Raw genomic sequence first — 18,326 nt, forward strand, 5'->3', positions numbered from 1 at the left:
TTCCCATTTTGTAATTGGGTTGACTGTCTTTTTGTTGTTGAGTTGAACAATCTCTTTATAAATTCTGGATACTAGACCTTTATCTGATATGTCATTTCCAAATATTGTCTCCCATTGTGTAGGCTGTCTTTCTACTTTCTTGATGAAGTTCTTTGATGCACAAAAGTGTTTAATTTTGAGGAGCTCCCATTTATTTCTTTCTTTCTTCAGTGCTCTTGCTTTAGGTTTAAGGTCCATAAAACCGCCTCCAGCTGTAAGATTCCTAAAATATCTCCCTACATTTTCCTCTAACTGTTTTTGGTCTTTGACCTAATGTTTAGATCTTTGATCAATTTTGAGTTAACTTTTGTATAGGGTGTGAGATACGGGTCCTCTTTCATTCTTTTGCATATGGATATCCAGTTCTCTAGGCACCATTTATTGAAGAGATTGTTCTGTCCCAGGTGAATTGGCTTGACTGCCTTATCAAAGATCAAATGTCCATAGATGAGAGGGTCTATATCTGAGCACTCTGCTTGATTCCATTGGTCGATATATCTATCTTTATGCCAATACTATGCTGTTTTGACCACTGTGGCTTCATAATATGCCTTAAAGTCAGGCAGCATGAGACCTCCAGCTTCATTTTTTTTCCTCAAGATACTTTTAGCAATTCGGGGCACCCTGCCCTTCCAGATAAATTTGCTTATTGGTTTTTCTATTTCCGAAAAACAAGTTGTTGGGATTTTGATTGGTATTGCATTTAATCTGTAAATCAATTTAGGTAGGATTGACATCTTAACTATATTTAGTCTTCCAATCCATGAACACGGTATGCCCTTCCATCTATTGAGGTCTTCTGTGATTTCTTTTAACAGTTTTTTGTAGTTTTCTTTGTATAGGTCTTTTGTCTCTTTAGTTAAATTTATTCCTAAGTATTTTATTCTTTTAGTTGCAGTTGTAAATGGAATTCATTTCTTGATTTCCCCCTCAGCTTGTTCATTGCTAGTGTATAGAAACACTACAGATTTTTGAATGTTGATCTTGTAACCTGCTACTTTGCTGTACTCATTTATTAGCTCTAGTAGTTTTGCTGTGGATTTTTCCGGGTTTTCCACGTATAGTATCATATCGTCTGCAAACAGTGATAGTTTTACTTCTTCCTTTCCAATTTTGATGCCTTGTGTTTCTTTTTCTTGTCTAATTGCTCTGGCTAGAACCTCCAACACGATGTTGAATAATAGTGGTGATAGTGGACATCCTTGTCTTGTTCCTGATCTTAGGGGGAAAGTTTTCAATTTTTCCCCATTGAGGATGATATTAACTGTGGGTTTTTCATATATTCCCTCTATCATTTTAAGGAGGTTCCCTTGTATTCCTATCCTTTGTTTTCAACAGGAAAGGATGTTGAATCTTGTCAAATGCCTTCTCTGCATCAATTGAGATGATCATGTGATTTTTCTGCTTTGATTTGTTGATATGGTGTATTACATTAATTGATTTTCTTATGTTGAACCATCCTTGCATACCTGGGATGAATCCTACTTGGTCATGATGTATAATTCTTTTAATGTGTTGCTGGATTTGATTTGCTAGAATTTTGTTGAAGATTCTTGCATCTGTATTCATTAGAGAGATTGGTCTGTAGTTTTCTTTTTTTGTAATATCTTTGCCTGGTTTTGGTATGAGGGTGATGTTGGCTTCATAGAATGAATTAGGTAGCTTTCCCTCCACTTCGATTTTTTTGAAGAGTTTGAGGAGAGTTGCTACTAATTCTTTCTGGAATGTTTGGTACAATTCACATGTGAAGCCGTCTGGTCCTGGACTTTTCTTTTTGGAAAGCTTTTGCATGACTGATTCAATTTCTTTACTTGTGATTGGTTTGTTGAGGTCATCTATTTCTTCCTGAGTCAAAGTTGGTTGTTCATGCCTTTCTACGAACTTGTCCATTTCATCTACATTGTTGTATTTATTAGTGTAAAGTTGTTCATAATATCCTGTTATTACCTCCTTTATTTCTGTGAGGTCAGTGGTTATGTCTCCTTTTCCATTTCTGATCTTATTTATTTGCGTCCTCTCTCTTCTTTTTGTCAGTCTTGCTAAGGGCCCATCAGTCTTATTGATTTTCTCATAGAACCAACTTCTGGTCTTATTGATTTTCTCTATTGTTTTCATGTTCTCAATTTCATTTATTTCTGCTCTAATCTTTGTTGTTTCTTTCCTTTTGCTTGCTTTGGGGTTAGTTTGCTGTTCTTTCTCCAGTTTTTCCAAGTGGACGGTTAGTTCCTGCATTTTTGCCTTTTCTTCTTTTCTGATATAGGCATTTTAGGGCAATAAATTTCCCTCTTAGCACTGCCTTTGCTGCATCCCATAGGTTTTGATATGTTGTGTTTTCATTTTCATTTGCCTCGAGATATTTACTAATTTCTCTTGTAATTTCTTCCTTGACCCACTCGTTGTTTAAGAGTGTGTTTGAGCCTCCATGTATTTGTGAATTTTCTGGCCCTCTGCCTATTATTGATTTCCAACGTTATTCCTTTATCATCCGAGAAAGTGTTGTGTATGATTTCAGTCTTTTTAAATTTGTTGAGACTTGCTTTGTGACCCAGCATACGGTTTATCCTTGAGAATGATTCATGAACACTTGATAAAAAGGTGTATCCTGCTGTTGTGGGGTGTAATGTCCTATAAATGTCTGTTAAATCTAGCTCATTTATTGTAATATTCAAATTCTGTGTTTCTTTATTGATCCTCTGTCTAGATGTTCTGTCCATTGATGAACGTGGCGAATTGAAGTCTCCAGCTATTATGGTAGATTTGTCTATTTCCCTTTTCAGTGATTGCAGTGTATTCCTCACGTATTTTGGGGCATTCTGATTCGGTGTGTAAATATTTATGATTGTTCTGTCTTCTTGTTTAATTGTTCCTTTTATTAGTAGGTAGTATCCTTCTTTGTCTCTTTTAACTATTTTACAATTGAAGTCTAATTTGTTGGATATTAGTATAGCTACTCCTGCTCTTTTCTGGTTGTTATTTGCATGAAATATCTTTCCCCAACCTTTCACTTTCAACCTATGTTTATGTTTGGGTCTAAGATGTGTTTCCTGTAGACAGCATATAGAAGGATCCTGTTTTTTAATCCATTCTGCCAGTCTTTGTCTTTTGATTGGGGAATTCAGTCCATTAACATTTAGTGTTATTACTGTTTGGGTAATACTTTCCTCTACCATTTTGCCTTTTGTATTATATATATCATATCTGATTTTCCTTCTTTCTCCACTCTTCTCCACACCTCTCTATTCTTTCTTTTCGTATCTGACTCTAGTGCTCCCTTTAGTATTTCTTGCAGAGCTGGTCTCTTGGTCACAAATTCTCTCAGTGACTTTTTGTCTGAAAATGTTTTAATTTCTGCCTCATTTTTGAAGGACAATTTTGCTGGATATAGCATTCTTGGTTGGCAGTTTTTCTCTTTTAGTAATTTAAATATATCCTCCCGCTGTCTTCTAGCTTCCATGGTTTCTGCTGAGAAATCTACACATAGTCTTATTGGGTTTCCCTTGTATGTGATGGATTGTTTTTCTCTTGCTGCTTTCAAGATCCTCTCTTTCTCTTTGACCTCTGACATTCTAACTAGTAAGTGTCTTGGAGAATGCCTATTTGGATCTATTCTCTTTGGGGTGCGCTGCACTTCTTGGATCTGTAATTTTAGGTCTTTCATAAGAGTTGGGAAATTTTCAGTGATAATTTCTTCCATTAGTTTTTCTCCTCCTTTTCCCTTCTCTTCTCCTTCTGGGACACTCACAACATGTATATTTGTGCGCTTCATATTATCATTCAATTTCCTGAGCCCCTGCTCAAATTTTTCCATTCTTTTCCCTATAGTTTCTGTTTCTTTTTGGATTTCAGATGTTCCATCCTCCAGTTCACTAATTCTAGCCTCTGTCTCTTTAAATCTACCATTGTAGGTTTCCATTGTTTGTTTCATCTCTTCTACTGTGTCTTTCATTCCCATAAGTTTTGTGATTTGTTTTTTCAGACTTTCCATTTCTTCTTTTTGTTGATCCCATGCCTTCTTCATGTCCTCCCTCAATTTATTGATTTGGTTTTTGAAGAGGTTTTCCATTTCTGTTCGTATATTCAGAATTAGTTGTCTCAGCTCCTGTATCTCATTTGAGCTATTGGTTTGTTCCTTTGACTGGGCCGTATCTTCAATTTTCCTGGTGTGATTTGTTATTTTTTGCTGGCGTCTGGGCATTTAATCAGATTTCCCTGAGTGTGGGACCCAGCAGGTTGAAAGACTTTCCTGTGAAGTCTCTGGGCTCTGTTTTTCTTATCCTGCCCAGTATGTGGTGCTTGTCTCTCTGCGGGTCCCACCAGTAAAAGATGTTGTGGCTCCTTTAACTTTGGAAGACTCTAGCTGCTGGGTGTGTGGTGGAGACAGAGGAAAGGTTGTAGTTGGTTTTAATGGCTTCAAATTGTGAAGTCCTGGGATCTGAATTCCTTGAGAGAGGGATTCCACCTGAGTTGCATTTCCCCCCTCCCATGGGGAAGGTTCAGGTGGTAGAGAGCCCTGAAAGCAGCCTGTTTCTGCGTTCGGGGCAGTTGCAACCTGTGTAATCCCAGCACTGAGCCCAGAGGCAACAGAGCCTCCGTAGAAACAGCCGCAGAAGGCTCTGTTTTGCCCCTTTCCTCTTTTTTACTTAGCCCAATCGGCGACTTCCGCCCCGATCAGTTTCGCCTGAGCTGAGGGCCTATTTTTAGTAGTCAGAAGTTGTTCATTAATGCCACTATTGGTGTTAGATTGGGCTCAGTCTCTACTACTGTTGGAGACTCTTTCCTTTCCCTCCGGGAAGTCGTCTGTGGGGGCGGGGTGCTGGCCGCCGTGGCTTGGGGTTCCGCTGATCCGAGGCTCCCAGCCAGCCCGGGAAGCTGCGTGTGTGGAAGGGTTCTGGTCGCAGGCCGCCGCGGCTTGGGGAACCGCTGTTCTGAGGCTCCCAGCCGGCCCGGGAAGCCGCGTGTGTGGGAGGGGCTGCGGTCGCCGGCTGAGGCTCCCAGCTGGCCCGGGAAGCTGCACGTGGGGGTAGGGGCTCCGGTCGCCAGCCGCAGCAGCTTGGGGAACCGCCGATCCGAGGCTCCCAGCTTGCCCAGAAAGCCACGTGTGAGAGGGCCGCCGCGGCTTGGGGAACCACCGATCCGAGGCTCCCAGCCGGCCCGGGAAGCCGCGTGTGTGGAAGAGGCTCCAGTCGCCGGCCACTGCGGCTTGGGGAACCACCGATCCGAGGCTCCCAGGTGGCCCGGGAAGCCGCGCGTGGGGGAGGGGTGCCGGCCGCCGCGGCTTGGGGAACTGCCGATCCGAAGCTCCCAGCCGGCCTGGAAAGGAGGGAGAGAGGGGCTCCGGCCGCCAGTCGCCGTGGCCCGGGGAAGCGCGCGCCTCTCGGGGACCTCACCGCAGCGGAGTCTCTTAGCCAGTCCAGCCGGTCCAGAATGGGGTACACTGTGTGTCTGGTCTCTGTCGTGGCTCCGGGAGCTGTTCTGTACTGTTTCTAGTTCTTTATTAGTTGTTCTGGAGGAGGAACTAAGACCCGCGCGCCTTACTAAGCCACCATCTTCTCTGGAAGTCAGAATATTTATTTTTACCGGGGTGAGTCACATGGATACATGTTTTGAGTGACACATCTGTTGTTTCCAAACTCCCTAGCATGACATCCATGTATAATTGGAGTCCTCTCTGTGTATCTGTCTTTGTCTTTCTCACTTATTTTCCATGGTTCTCTCTCTTTTTATTTTGTAATTCCAGTGCATGGGAGCATGCCAAGCAAATAAACAGTTGTAGAAATGAATTCATTTCTGGTATGTTATGGGTACTTTGGGTGCTTTATGAACATTATTTCATTTAATTTTCAAAACCATTTTTTTTCTTTTCTTTTCTTTTTTTAAATACCAAAAAAACACCAAATAAACACCAACATTCCTATTTTGATCATTCCATTTTACATATATAATCAGTAATTCACAATATCATCACGTAGTTGCATATTCATCATCATGATCATTTCTTGGAACATTTGCTTCTATTCAGAAAAAGAAATAAAACGAAAACAGAAAAAAAAATTATACATACCATACCCCTTACCCCCCCTTTCATTGATCACTAGCATTTCAAACTAAATTTATTTTAACATTTGTTCCCCCTGTTATTTATTTTTATTCCATTGGTTCTACTCATCTGTTGACAAGGTAGGTAAAAGGAGCATCAAACCCAAGGTTTTCACAATCACACAGTCACATTCTGAATGCTGTATCATTATACAATCATCTTCAAGAAACATGGCTCCTAGAACACAGCTCTACATCAAAACCAATTTTTGAGCTAAATAATTTCATCTCTTATCTTTGGAAAAAGAAACAGGTTCATAGGGATTTAATAACTTGCAAAAAATTATGTAGCTAGTATTTGTTAGAACTGGAATTTGAGCTCTGGACTGTGTGACTTTTTCTATTTTTTATACTTTTGATTTCATTCATTATTGTCGCTGTCTCTTATGCCAGGTACTATTCTAGGCAGTGGGGCTTTAGCAGTGGTGGAAAAAAGTAAAAAAACAAAAGAAAAAACTAAAATGCAGGATTCCCATACACCACCCCACCACCAACATCTTGTGTTAGTATGGAAGATTTGTTACAGTTGATTATAGCACATTTTAATAATTGTACTATTAACTAAAGTGCATGGTTTAATTTAGGGTTCACTGTGTAGTATAGTTCCATGGATCTTTTTCTTAACTTTTTTATTTCGTGGAGCTTATTCTAATGGGAGTGAGGGAAAGATCTTGTGGAGTCTTAAAGGTAGGTTGACAGTATAAGTTATTGCCCAAATTAGGACAGTTTTAAAAGTGAAAAAGGCTACTTTTAGGATTATTTTAGGACTGTAGACATAAATATAACCTTCCTAGGCTGTATAGTTACCCTCTATATGGCCATACATGTTTACTTTAATGTGACTGAAGTGGTTTTTCTGTTCGATTTTGTGCCATAGCAACCTCCCTCAAAACTTAGAAGCTTAAAAAAATAATTTAATTTTACTCATAAGTTTGGTGCTTGTGCTGTCAGCTGATGAATCATTTGGGGACATGAGGGTTTAAGAAGGCCCCACTCTTGTCTTTGTAGGTTGGTGCTGACTGTTGGCATGTGACAGCTTTTCTCTCTTCATCTAGCACACTGGTCTATGCTGCTTCTTGTGGTAGAAGGGTTTCCAGCAATAAGAGAGGACAAATGTCCTCAAGTTTCTACTTGGTTCACATTTTCTTATGTCCCAGTGGCCATGTCATGTGGCTGTGATTCAAGGAGTGGAAAAATAGGCTGTCCCTCTTGATGGGAGGAATAGCAGAGAACTTAACAGCATTTTTTGCAATCTATTAATTGGGCAGCTATTGGGGGCGGTGGGCATTTAGAGATTAATGACATGCTCTGATTTTCATATTAAAAATTTACTACAGGGTATTATTTTAACAAAACTGCAGTGGGGCAGGGATGGAAGCAAGGAGACTATTTCGGAGACTGTTGCTAAAATCAAGAAGAGAAGATGGCTCAGACCAGTATGATAATGGTCTGAAAAGTGACCAGATTCTGTGTTTTGAAGGTAGAGCAGACAAGAGATGTGATAAATTAGAGGTAGGATTTGAGATGAATGAAAGGAATTAATAAGGCTGAGGCCAGGGCTTTTTTTTTCCTCCTGAATATTTGGAAGGTTGGAATTTCGGTTTAGTGTGATGGGAAAGCCAGTGGAATGGGTAGATTTTTCAGGCCTGGGGTGGGCTAGATTTTAGATGTGGTTATTGTAAGGCCTAGGGACACATTAGACCACTAAGTGGATTTGGTTGTTATGTGTCATTAGTTTATCTTACTCTAGAAAACCTCCCTTCCTTTCTCATTTTTCATGACATTAACTTTTTGAAGCATTCAGGTCTGTTGTTATTATTTTTTAATGACTCACATTCTGAATCTTTGATTGTTTCCTAATAATTAGCTTAATAGTTGATTGTTTCCTAATAATTGGCTTAAGGGTAAACCTTTTTTTGACAGGACTACAACATAATGTGTTTGTGACTCTGTGTCATTATTCCATTCAATCACAAACACATATTATCAGGCTGTCTCACTGTTGGTATGACCGTATTTGATCACTTGGTTAAGCTTATAACTGCTAGACTTCTCCATTATAAAGGTGTATTTCCCTATTTATAATTAGTAAGTAATCTGTGGTGAAATAAGTTGGCTCCCAATATTTTGCAATATCTGTGTTCATTCTTTTTATCTACCCAATACCATAATATTGAAAAGCAGTTCTGTCATTTTAACAATTGTAAAAATCAGAGGTTTAAAAAATATACAAGGGGGTGCAAAAGTAGTTCAGTGATAGAATTCTTGCCTGCCATGTGGGAGACCTGGGTTTGATTCCTGGCCCATGCACTTCCCAAAACAAACAAAGAAAAATTTAACAAATGGTGCTGCAATAACGGGGATACTCACATGGAAAAAAAATGAAATGTGACCCCCGCCCATACAGCATACCAAAAAAAAAAGTGGCTATATAACTCATATTTTCCTGTCTGTCAGAATAAAAAATAAAAAAGGACAGGGATGAAATTGAAATAATATGGAAGTGAAGTAGGAGAGGGCAGTGGTAAAGAAAACCACAGTGCTTATTAGTTGTTGTTTTTGTATATGTTTGAAGGTTGGTACTGAATGCAGTTATGATAATAAAATTGTGCTGTATTCCTTATAGCTCTTGTGAAAAAGGAAAACTTTAGGGAAATGTGAGCAACGTTATATTTTTAGGCTTCTTTAAGCAATCCTGTTTGGAGTTAATAAACTTCTTTTTCTTTTATTAATAGGTTTAAATGTAATGGCTGATCTTTATTTCTCCTTCTTTTAAGGTAAGTATTTTATTTTTATTTTATTTTTTGAAATAACAACACTGTTAAATTATTATTCATGTAGTTTGCCTAGACGGTAAATTTTAATTACTAAAATTATGTCAGTAACTTGCTTATTTACCACCTGGGCTATGGGCTATATCTGTTGTAGAGAAGAATATTATTCTCAGGAGAATGATTGATTAATTCTGCACATACATTATACTATAATATTTTATGCCCAGTATTTGGGTACTGAGGACACTTGGTAGGTTGACATGGGAACTTGGGTTTATACAGTTCTGCTACATCTCAGCATTCAGAATTGCTTAGGTTTGCCTTAGAGTCCTTAAACTATTAGAATTTGGTTTGGGGTTGACTCAGGTTGTAGTGATATCAAGATCCTGTGATCATTTTAAAGCCTGAATGCCGTGTTCTATGAGGCATTAAAATATTTTGAAACTAATGTGGAAATAAAAGTGAATGCTTCATTTCTGAAGCCAATTTAGGGCGATTTCTAGTAGATTTTGAATGGGGGTGGGAGAGTCTTAACATTTACAAGTAGAAGGACAGTGGTTATTTGTTGGCATTTATGAGCTTCAGGCTTAAAAGGATTAGGGTCCTTCTGGCCAAACTAGCAGTTTCTTTTCTTTATAAGTGTGTGTAATAGTTAACAGTGTTGCCCTTTTTTCTTTTGGATTGGGAAACTGAACTTGTATAGTTCATTAACTTTTGTCTTAAGCTCACTATTGCCCTTTATCTTTTTTGGAATATAAAAAATAGAATACTAATGTAGGGCTGTGGAAATTCAGCTCCAGCTTCAAAGAAGGTCTTAGATAAGGCATCTGGTGAGCCTAGTTCAGTGCTTGGCCACTTGGCACAGGCCTCATGCTGATAACATACAATTATTAGGAAGCCTTCCAAAGGAAGTGGTGAAGGAGGTTTCAGTCAGTCATGAAAAAAAGAAAAGTTCTTGATACCTCCTATTTCTGATATTCTCGTGTTTATTTGAAAAATATATGTATTCATTGTTCCAGTCATTGATTTTTGGTTTTGGTAATAAGTGACAGAAAATTTTAAATTAGATTTAGAATGAAAAATGTTTCTAATGTAGGTCAGTATGTATATAAGAAACCAGTTTACTTTCAGAGGTTAGAGATTTGAAGGTTGTATTCTTGAAATGGCTTGTATTATATGATATTTATGGGTAAATATCACACGTCCAGTTTACATTAACTCTTGTCTTCATTCTCTTCCTCCATTTAAATGGAAATAGCTATTAATCCATAAAGCCATAATGTGGCATACCATCCTTTTTGAGAGGTGAATATCACTGAATAAAAATGGCTGACAGAAGTGGGAAGATTGTTCCAGGTCAAGTGTATATTGAAGTAGAGTATGATTATGAATATGAAGCAAAGGACAGAAAGATTGTGATAAAACAAGGGGAGCGGTACATCTTGGTGAAGAAGACAAATGATGACTGGTGGCAAGTCAAACCAGATGAGAATTCCAAAGCATTTTATGTGCCTGCCCAATATGTCAAGGAGGTCACTCGGAAGGCTCTAATGCCACCTGTTAAACAGGCAGCTGGATTGCTGAATAATTCCATGAAAATGATACAAAGTCTACATCTTCAGAGATCAACAGAAAATGTGAACAAATTGCCTGAGCTTTCAAGCTTTGGAAAGCTGTCGTCGTCTGTTCAAGGAACAGGCCTTATTCGTGATGCCAATCAGAATTTTGGACCCAGTTGTATCCCAAGTCAGACTCTCAGCCTAAACCTGGACTTGACCCATAATAATGGAAAGTTTAACAATGACTCACATTCTCCTAAAGTTCCTGGCCAAAATAGGACATGCTTATTTGGTCACTTTCCAGGTCCGGAGTTCTTGGACATGGAGAAAAACAGCTTCTCCCAGGAACAGTCCTGTGATTCCATAGGAGAAGGCTCAGAAAGAGTACATCAAGATTCTGAATCTGGTGATGAACTTAGCAGCAGCTCTACTGAACTGATAAGGGTAAGATTAAACTAGAATGTTGAAACAGTTAAACCACTCTCATAAAAATATTAATTATAGCTTTTCTTTCAATTAAAAATCTTTGTAAGAGTTAATTGTTTGCTTTATGTTTTCGTGATAAATGAGTTCCGATTAAAAGACTTAGAAAATGTGTGAAGTAAGTTGTGGAGCTCATGAAGGGTGATTTTGTGATTTTCACAATTCTTCTTGTACCAACTAGAGCTGCTTGAAGTGCGGAAAAGTTTTTTTCTCTCTATGTTGATTATGCTTAAGGTAGAAAGGATTTCCTTAATTCACCCACGGATGATATTTCAATGAAGAAAGCCTAACTGGTTTTTCTATGTGGGCTAATTTTGACTTGTTTTCAGTAAATCTTCTGGTAATAAAGGATCTATGGTGCAAGATGTCACTGGAAGTTAACTGATACCTTTTGTTCTTTGAAGCTGTTGTTAATTAACTTTGAATATTAAAAAAGAGAATGAGGGCAGGCCACGGTGGCTCAGCAGGCAGAGTTCTCACCTCCATACCAGAGATCTGGGTTCGATTGTGGGTACCTGCCCATGCGAAAACAAACAAATAAATAAATAAAAGATAGATAGATTGGATAGATAGATTAAATAGATAGATTGAGTGTTCCCAGGCTTTTATTGCTGTTCATATACTTTTTTTTTTTTTGCATGGGCAGACACCCGGAATCAAACCCAGGTCTCTGGCATGGCAGGTGAGAACTCTACCTGCCGAGACATCATGGCCTGCCCTCATTTACCTTTTTGTTTTAAGTATCTAAGAATGCCACTTGATTCCATTGATTAGTCTGGAAAAAAATTTATGTTTGTCCATGGTTTGAATTTTTTGTTTAGATCTAACTTTCCTTTGAGATTAGTTCTGTGCTACTTTATTTGCCAAGTGAAGTAGCATTTTAAAAGCACATGCGTGAAATTAAAACAAGTATATTTGGAAAACTCTAATTTTAGGTGAATTTAAATTAGTAAACATTTGACCTAAAGCTTTCTGGTAAGATTTATTCATCAGATTAAGTCAGTGAATAATTGTAATGCTGCTCTTAGACGTGATCTGACTGTCATGATGTTTCTTTAGAAAGTTTCTTTAGAAAACCTTTTGGTATTTGACATCAAGGCATTTGCATGAAGTAGCACTGTCAGTTCATTTTGTGTGTGTGTGTGTGTGCGTGTGTGTGTTTTAATCATTCTGTGTTTTATTTGGCTTTTCTTTTTGTGATATTATGACATAGATTATATAGTGTTTTCTGGAATCTTTCTAAATGTGGCCCCTTATTGAATTAAGGAGACATGGGGAAGATGTGTTTTCTTTTCCGTCCAGCTATATCCATGTTTTCACACTTCAAATTATATTTCCCATTTCCAACCTGCATTATCTCCCTTATGGTCATCTAATTCACTGCACTAGAGTTCATGGCTTCTGACTTTACCTGGACCCTAAATTGGGTACCATATTAGATTACTTTTGCCATCCCTCCATCTAACATTTTATGGCACCTGTTTCAAAATTTTTCCCTATTCTTCAGGTTCCTGATTCACTTGTTTTTTTTTTTTTTTTTTGCATTCTTATCCAATACTTGCTTCCCTCCGACTTGTCAGTGAAAATAAAAGCTGTGAGATGGAAAATTCACCTTTGGGGAGGAAGTATTATACAGCAATTAATAGCTCTGGTTTTAGATTTGAATCTGGTTCCATATCACTTTCTAGCTGTGTGATAGGCAAATACTTCTGTGTACATCTTAAAATGTGGATCATAAAAGTTGTAGAGGACAAAAGTGCGTTAATGCAATTAATATGCTCAGAACTATGCTGGATAAGTAATAAGGACGATAAGTGTCTATTGCTGCTTAATAAATTTCCCCCAAATTTAGTGGCTTAAAACAGTGAACATTTATTATCTCATAGCCTCTGTAAGTCAGTAATTCAGAAGCAGCTTAGCTGGGTTGTTCTAAAGAATTGGGGTTTGTTGTAATTGGGGTTTATCATGAGGTTGCAGTTCTGGGAAGGCTTAGCTGGGGTAGGAGGATCTGCTTCTAATGTTACTCACTCACATGGTACTAGTTGGACTTCTTTGTGGTTCTGCTTGAGTGTTCTGACTGCCTTTCTTCAGAGTGAGCAAGAATAAGGTTCTAGCCACATTGTCTTTTTTGCCATAACCTTGGGAGTTACACACACAAATCCTTTTTGTCACACAAATAAGTCCTTTTCTGCTTGGGAAGGGACTATACATGGGTGTGGCTACCAGGGTGTGGGGTCAGTGAGGACCATCATGGAGGCCAGCTGCCACAGCACATACTTGGTGAAAGGTAGCCGCTGTTATTATTGTTGTTATTTCTAATATTATTCTTTACGCTATCAAATCTATAAGTATCCACACATTTGCAGTCATCTTTTCCTTGTCATGGTGCCAGTGTTGCCTCTCTTCCTAATGGGCAGTCCCTTCATTTTTGCTCTTCCTCCTTTTTCATGAACCTTCTGCTAAAGATTATGTCATTGTGTTTCATAGGTCTTCAGACACATTTAAAATATATATATTTTTATTAATAAAACAACATACAAACACAAAAACAAACATTCTCTATCTACATGGTATACAATCAGTGGTTCATAGTATCTTCACATAGTTGTGTATTCATCGCCATGATCATTTTTTTGAACATTTGCATCACTCTAGAGAAAGAAGTGAAAAAGAAAAAAGAAAAAACTCATACATACCATACCCTCACCCTTCCCTCTCATTGACTACTGTTTAGACTAATTTTTACCAAGTCTTTTCCGTCAGCATTTAAATTTCTCCCATGTAGTAAAGCTCTTCTATTCAGCTCTACCTTCCCCTCTAAGTTTCTGTGTCAGCCTTTTCCTTTATTGTCAACTTCTGGAAGGAAGTATATTTATTTGCTCCCTGCATTTCTCATTTTCCACTCATTCTTTAACAGATTTGAGTACTGCTTCTGGCTCCACAATTCCACCCATACTGCTTCAGCTAAACCAGTGGTTTCATTGTTGATAAATCTACAGAGAATTATAAAAAATATTTATGTAATTAATGCCATTATCATAGTCAATAGGATTAATAATCAAAGGGCCTTTTTAAATAACTCTCTTGAGGCATAGTATATAATTTAGTGGGTAAGGTGCACTAATCTTAAATGTTAGAGCTTGATGGATTTTATATATGTATACACCTGTGTAACCAACCCTGACCCCTTTCCACACTCTCAACTCCCTTTGTCACTGCTAGAAGATGTTTTTTTCTGACTTATATTACATTGATAAGTCTTTTTAAATTAAAGTTTTTATTTTGAGATAATTAAGATTCACAGGCTGATGTAAGAAAGAATAAAGAGAAATCCCCTATACTAAGTGGTGATCTCTTACAAAGCTATATTATAATATCACAACCAGGATATTGGCAGTAATACAGCCAAGAAACAGAGCATTTCTGTAACCACCGGGATAACTGGTTTGGCCCTTTTTTAGCCACACCTATTTCCTCTCACCCCGTATTCTTCTTAATCCCTGACCACCCCTAATCTGTTCTTCAATTCTCTAATTTTGTCACTTCAAGAACGTTATGTAAGTGGAATCATATAGTGTATAGCCTTTTGGGGTTGGTTTTTTTAAACTCAGCATTATTCTCTGGAGATTGATTCAAGTTGTTTTGTTTATCAGTAGTCCATTCCTTTCTTTTGCCGAGTAGTATTCTGTTGTGTGGTGTGCTGGTTTGAAAGGCAGCATGCCCCCTAAGAAAAGCCATGTTTTAATATATTATTCATAATTAATATAATATTCATATATTATTCATAAAGGTAGAATAATCTCTATTCAATACTGTATGTTTGAAACTGTAATGAGATCATCTCCCTAGGTGATGTGATTTAGTCAAGAATGGTTGTTAAACTGGATTAGGGGACGACATGTCTCCACCCATTTGGGTGGGTCTTGATTGGTTTATTGGATTCCTATAAAAGTGAAAATATTTTGGAGAATCGAGATTCAGAGAGAGCAGAACGATGTAGCCATGAGATGCTGAGAGTCCACGAGCCAGCAACCTTTGGAGATGAAGAAGGAAAATGCCTCCCGGGGAGCTTCATGAAACTGGAAGCCAGGAGAGAAAGCTAGCAGATGACGCCATACTTGCCATGTGCCCTTCCAGCCAAGAGAGAAGCCCTGACTGTGTTCGCCATGTGCCTTCTCACTGGAGAGAGAAACCCTGAATTTCATTGGCCTTCTTGAACCAAGGTATCTTTCCTTGGTTGTCTTTGATTGGACATTTTTATAGACTTGTTTTAATTGGGACATTTTCTCAGCCTTAGAACTGTAAACTTGCAACTCATTAAATCCTCCCTTTTAAAAGCCATTCTGTTTCTGCTATATTGCATTCCAGCAGCTATCAAACTAGAACATGTGGATATGCCATAGTTTGTTGAACTATTCATCCTTTGAACAACTGGATTGTTTCCAAAAAAGTATCACTCCAGAAGAATATATATTTTAAGTATACGTGTATATATATATATATTTACAAAGTAGGAATCTTTTTTTATTTTGCATGTGCAGGCACTGAAATCAAACCTGCCCTCTGAGATGGCAAGCAAGAACTCTGCCTGCTGAGCCACCATGGCCCGCCCCACTATTGGGAATATTTTAAAAATATCTGTTATACGGATAAAATTTCAGTTAAGAAGAATGGTTTGATGGAATTTATTCTTATGTGTTATATAGATATCCCTTTTTAGATTATGGTGCATTGGAGTGGCTATAGGGAAGTACCTGAAACTGTTGGACTGTGTTCCAGTAGCCTTGATTCTTGAAGAAGATTGTATCACTATAGCTTTTACAGTGTGATCGTATGATTGTGGCAACCTTGTGTCTGATGCTCCTTTTATCCAAGGTATGGGCAGAAGAGTAAAAAAATAAGGAAAAATAAATAGATAAATAATAGGGGGATAAGGGAAAAAATTAGGTAGATAGCAATACTAGTGGTCAGTGAAGGGGAGGGGTAAGCGGTATGGGATGTATGCATTTTTTTTCTTTTCTATTTGAATTTTTCTGGAATAATGCAAATGTTCTAAAAATGATAATGTTGATGAATGCACAACTATGTGATGATATTGTGAGCCATTGATTATACTATGGATGGACTGTGTGTGTGTGTGTGTGTGTGTGTGTGTGTGTGTGTGTGTGTGTGTGAAGATTTCTCAATAAAAATATTAAAAAAAAGGTTGAGGGATGTAATTTCTCTAGACTAATTGGATTTTTCTAGTTAATTCAGAATTAGACAAATTCCTTTTGTTTCAATGCTTGTTAAAAATTTTCCTAACTCTATTTCCGAGTTTACAATTCTGGATCTAAAAGCAGGTGTAAATTGGCTTTGTCTATCAACAATCAATAATGGCCCCTTTCATACAAACTGTCTTAAACTGTTGATCTTTTTGTTAAATCCTTTTGCAACCCGAACTGTTCTTTTAGCTTTTTTACAGTTTTCTGAAATGTTCCTTTATGACCTGCCTAGCCTCAGCCCTCAACCTCCTATTTATTGTTGCTCAGAGGAGTTCTGAATTTAGGAAGCTTAGATTTAGGGGCTCATTCTTCCTTTAGCATTGATGATTTCTGCTGTATAATGGCATTTTTAAAAGTTTGTATGAATTTGTGTAAACCTAATCCTTAGTATTTATAATTTTCTTTGGTAAAATATGATCGGAGTTCCAATTTTCTTACTTTGAAGGCAGCCTATTTTAAGTTGGAATTATTTGTCTCTCAAGCACTGTTTTTAAATTTTTTGATTTAGGGCAATGTGGTGTCTGAAATTTGGTTTGGAATATATGTAGCGTTTCCAGTTTTGGATCTGCTACTGCTGAACTGTATGATCTTGTGTGAACTACTGAATCCCTGAGCCTCAATTTTCTCATCTCTGGAAATGGAGCTCAGAATTGTTTTAAAATAAAATTCTGTTTGAGAAATTATCTAGCTATTTCCTGGGGTAAAAGGAGGCACTCAGCAAAATGTTAGTTTCTTTACTGCTCAGTAATATACGTAGGTATTTTTAGTGTGTGGATGAATTTCACTGCTTTTTAATATCCCAAAGGATTTTTTAAAAATTCAGTGCCTCAGTAGGTATGAATGTGTGAGATTATCTGTATGTATGTCTTTCTATCTTTCTGTCTATATACAGTTACTAAACTCTTTCTTGGATCCTTTAATCACAGGAGAAAAAATTTTTAAGTGGTTACTGGATTTTCAAACTTTTAAAGTCATATTAAAATATTTTTAAAAAGTAGAAAGCAACATCTTTATTTGAGTACAAAAGTTGAGCTTCATAACAATTTATAATAATTATTCATAGAATTTGTACTGTTATTTGTTTGCACAGAAACAAATAAATACTATGTGGTTTCAGAAAGGCCATCAAGTGGCTATCAGAGATGACTGCTCAATCAAAGCAACTGACTGGGTAATATTAAGTGGCGTTAATTTAAAAGGTTGAGTAACTAAATTATTTCCAAATTCTGGGTTTTTAAATTTTCCTGTCCAGAATGACAGGAATAACCTAAGTTCAACAGCACTTAACTCTTGAAAAAATTATTTGAAAGAATTGACTGTATGTGACAGCTGAGATAAGTATAACCAGTGAATTCACCTTCAGAAAATAAAAGTCAAAAGCTTGTAAACCTGATCCAACATAATTAAAATAATTGAAAAGAAACAAGGGCTCGGTATAAGAATAGATGGATGTAAAATTAAACGAATTTATAGTAAGCTGTTGATAATATCTGCTAATGTTGAACAGATAAGGTATTAATGTGAAATCTGCAGTTGAAAAAATAAAATAGATGGTTATCTCTTCCCTCATTAATCTTTTTATTAGTCTTTAACATTATTCTAATGAGTAGAAATAGGGGTTGATTGGCATTTTATTTCCATTCCAGTCTCCTGACTACTTTGCTTTAAGCAGAGAAAGTAGTAAAGGGTAGTAAGAAGGAAAGAAGAAGGATTCTAATAATCCACAAAAGTGGTCATCATCTCCACATAATGGAGAGTTGGTTCTTATTTCAATGCTGGTTTAGTGAATTCCTTAGGATTGACAAAATCAGTAGTGCTTTTTTGTGTGTGTGACTGTTTTTGCTTTAAAATTTAACTTAAATACACCTGTAAATGAAGAGAACCACATATAGATAAATTTATGAAGTTCTTAACCACTTTAGGGTCCTTAAATTTTCTTACTGTATTTTTTTCCTCTGAGTAACATTAGGAGACTCAGTCTTTCATTTCATCATCTAGTCATATTTTTTCTGACACTTGTCAGATTTTTTTCTATTACTTGAAAACAGGAACAAGTAATAGTTTTTTTTTAACTTTTTATAATTGTATAATATAACATATATACAAAGCAA

At 37.2% G+C, this 18,326-nt stretch overlaps 1 protein-coding gene across 4 annotated transcripts in view; it reads left to right on the forward strand.

Moving 5' to 3' along the window:
- ARHGAP12 (Rho GTPase activating protein 12) overlaps positions 1–18,326 on the forward strand; it is a 129,565-nt gene that overhangs the window by 13,870 nt on the left and 97,369 nt on the right. For all 4 annotated transcript variants that reach the window (XM_077152286.1, XM_077152294.1, XM_077152302.1 and 1 more), the window contains exons 2-3: positions 8,871–8,912; positions 10,168–10,912. In XM_077152286.1, coding sequence (XP_077008401.1) covers positions 10,235–10,912 — 678 coding nt within the window. In that variant the 5' untranslated portion in view covers positions 8,871–8,912; positions 10,168–10,234. The remainder of the gene's footprint in view (positions 1–8,870; positions 8,913–10,167; positions 10,913–18,326) is intronic.

The sequence above is a fragment of the Tamandua tetradactyla genome, chromosome 1 (genome assembly GCF_023851605.1).
Source record: "Tamandua tetradactyla isolate mTamTet1 chromosome 1, mTamTet1.pri, whole genome shotgun sequence".
NCBI classification, from domain to species: Eukaryota; Metazoa; Chordata; class Mammalia; order Pilosa; family Myrmecophagidae; genus Tamandua; species Tamandua tetradactyla.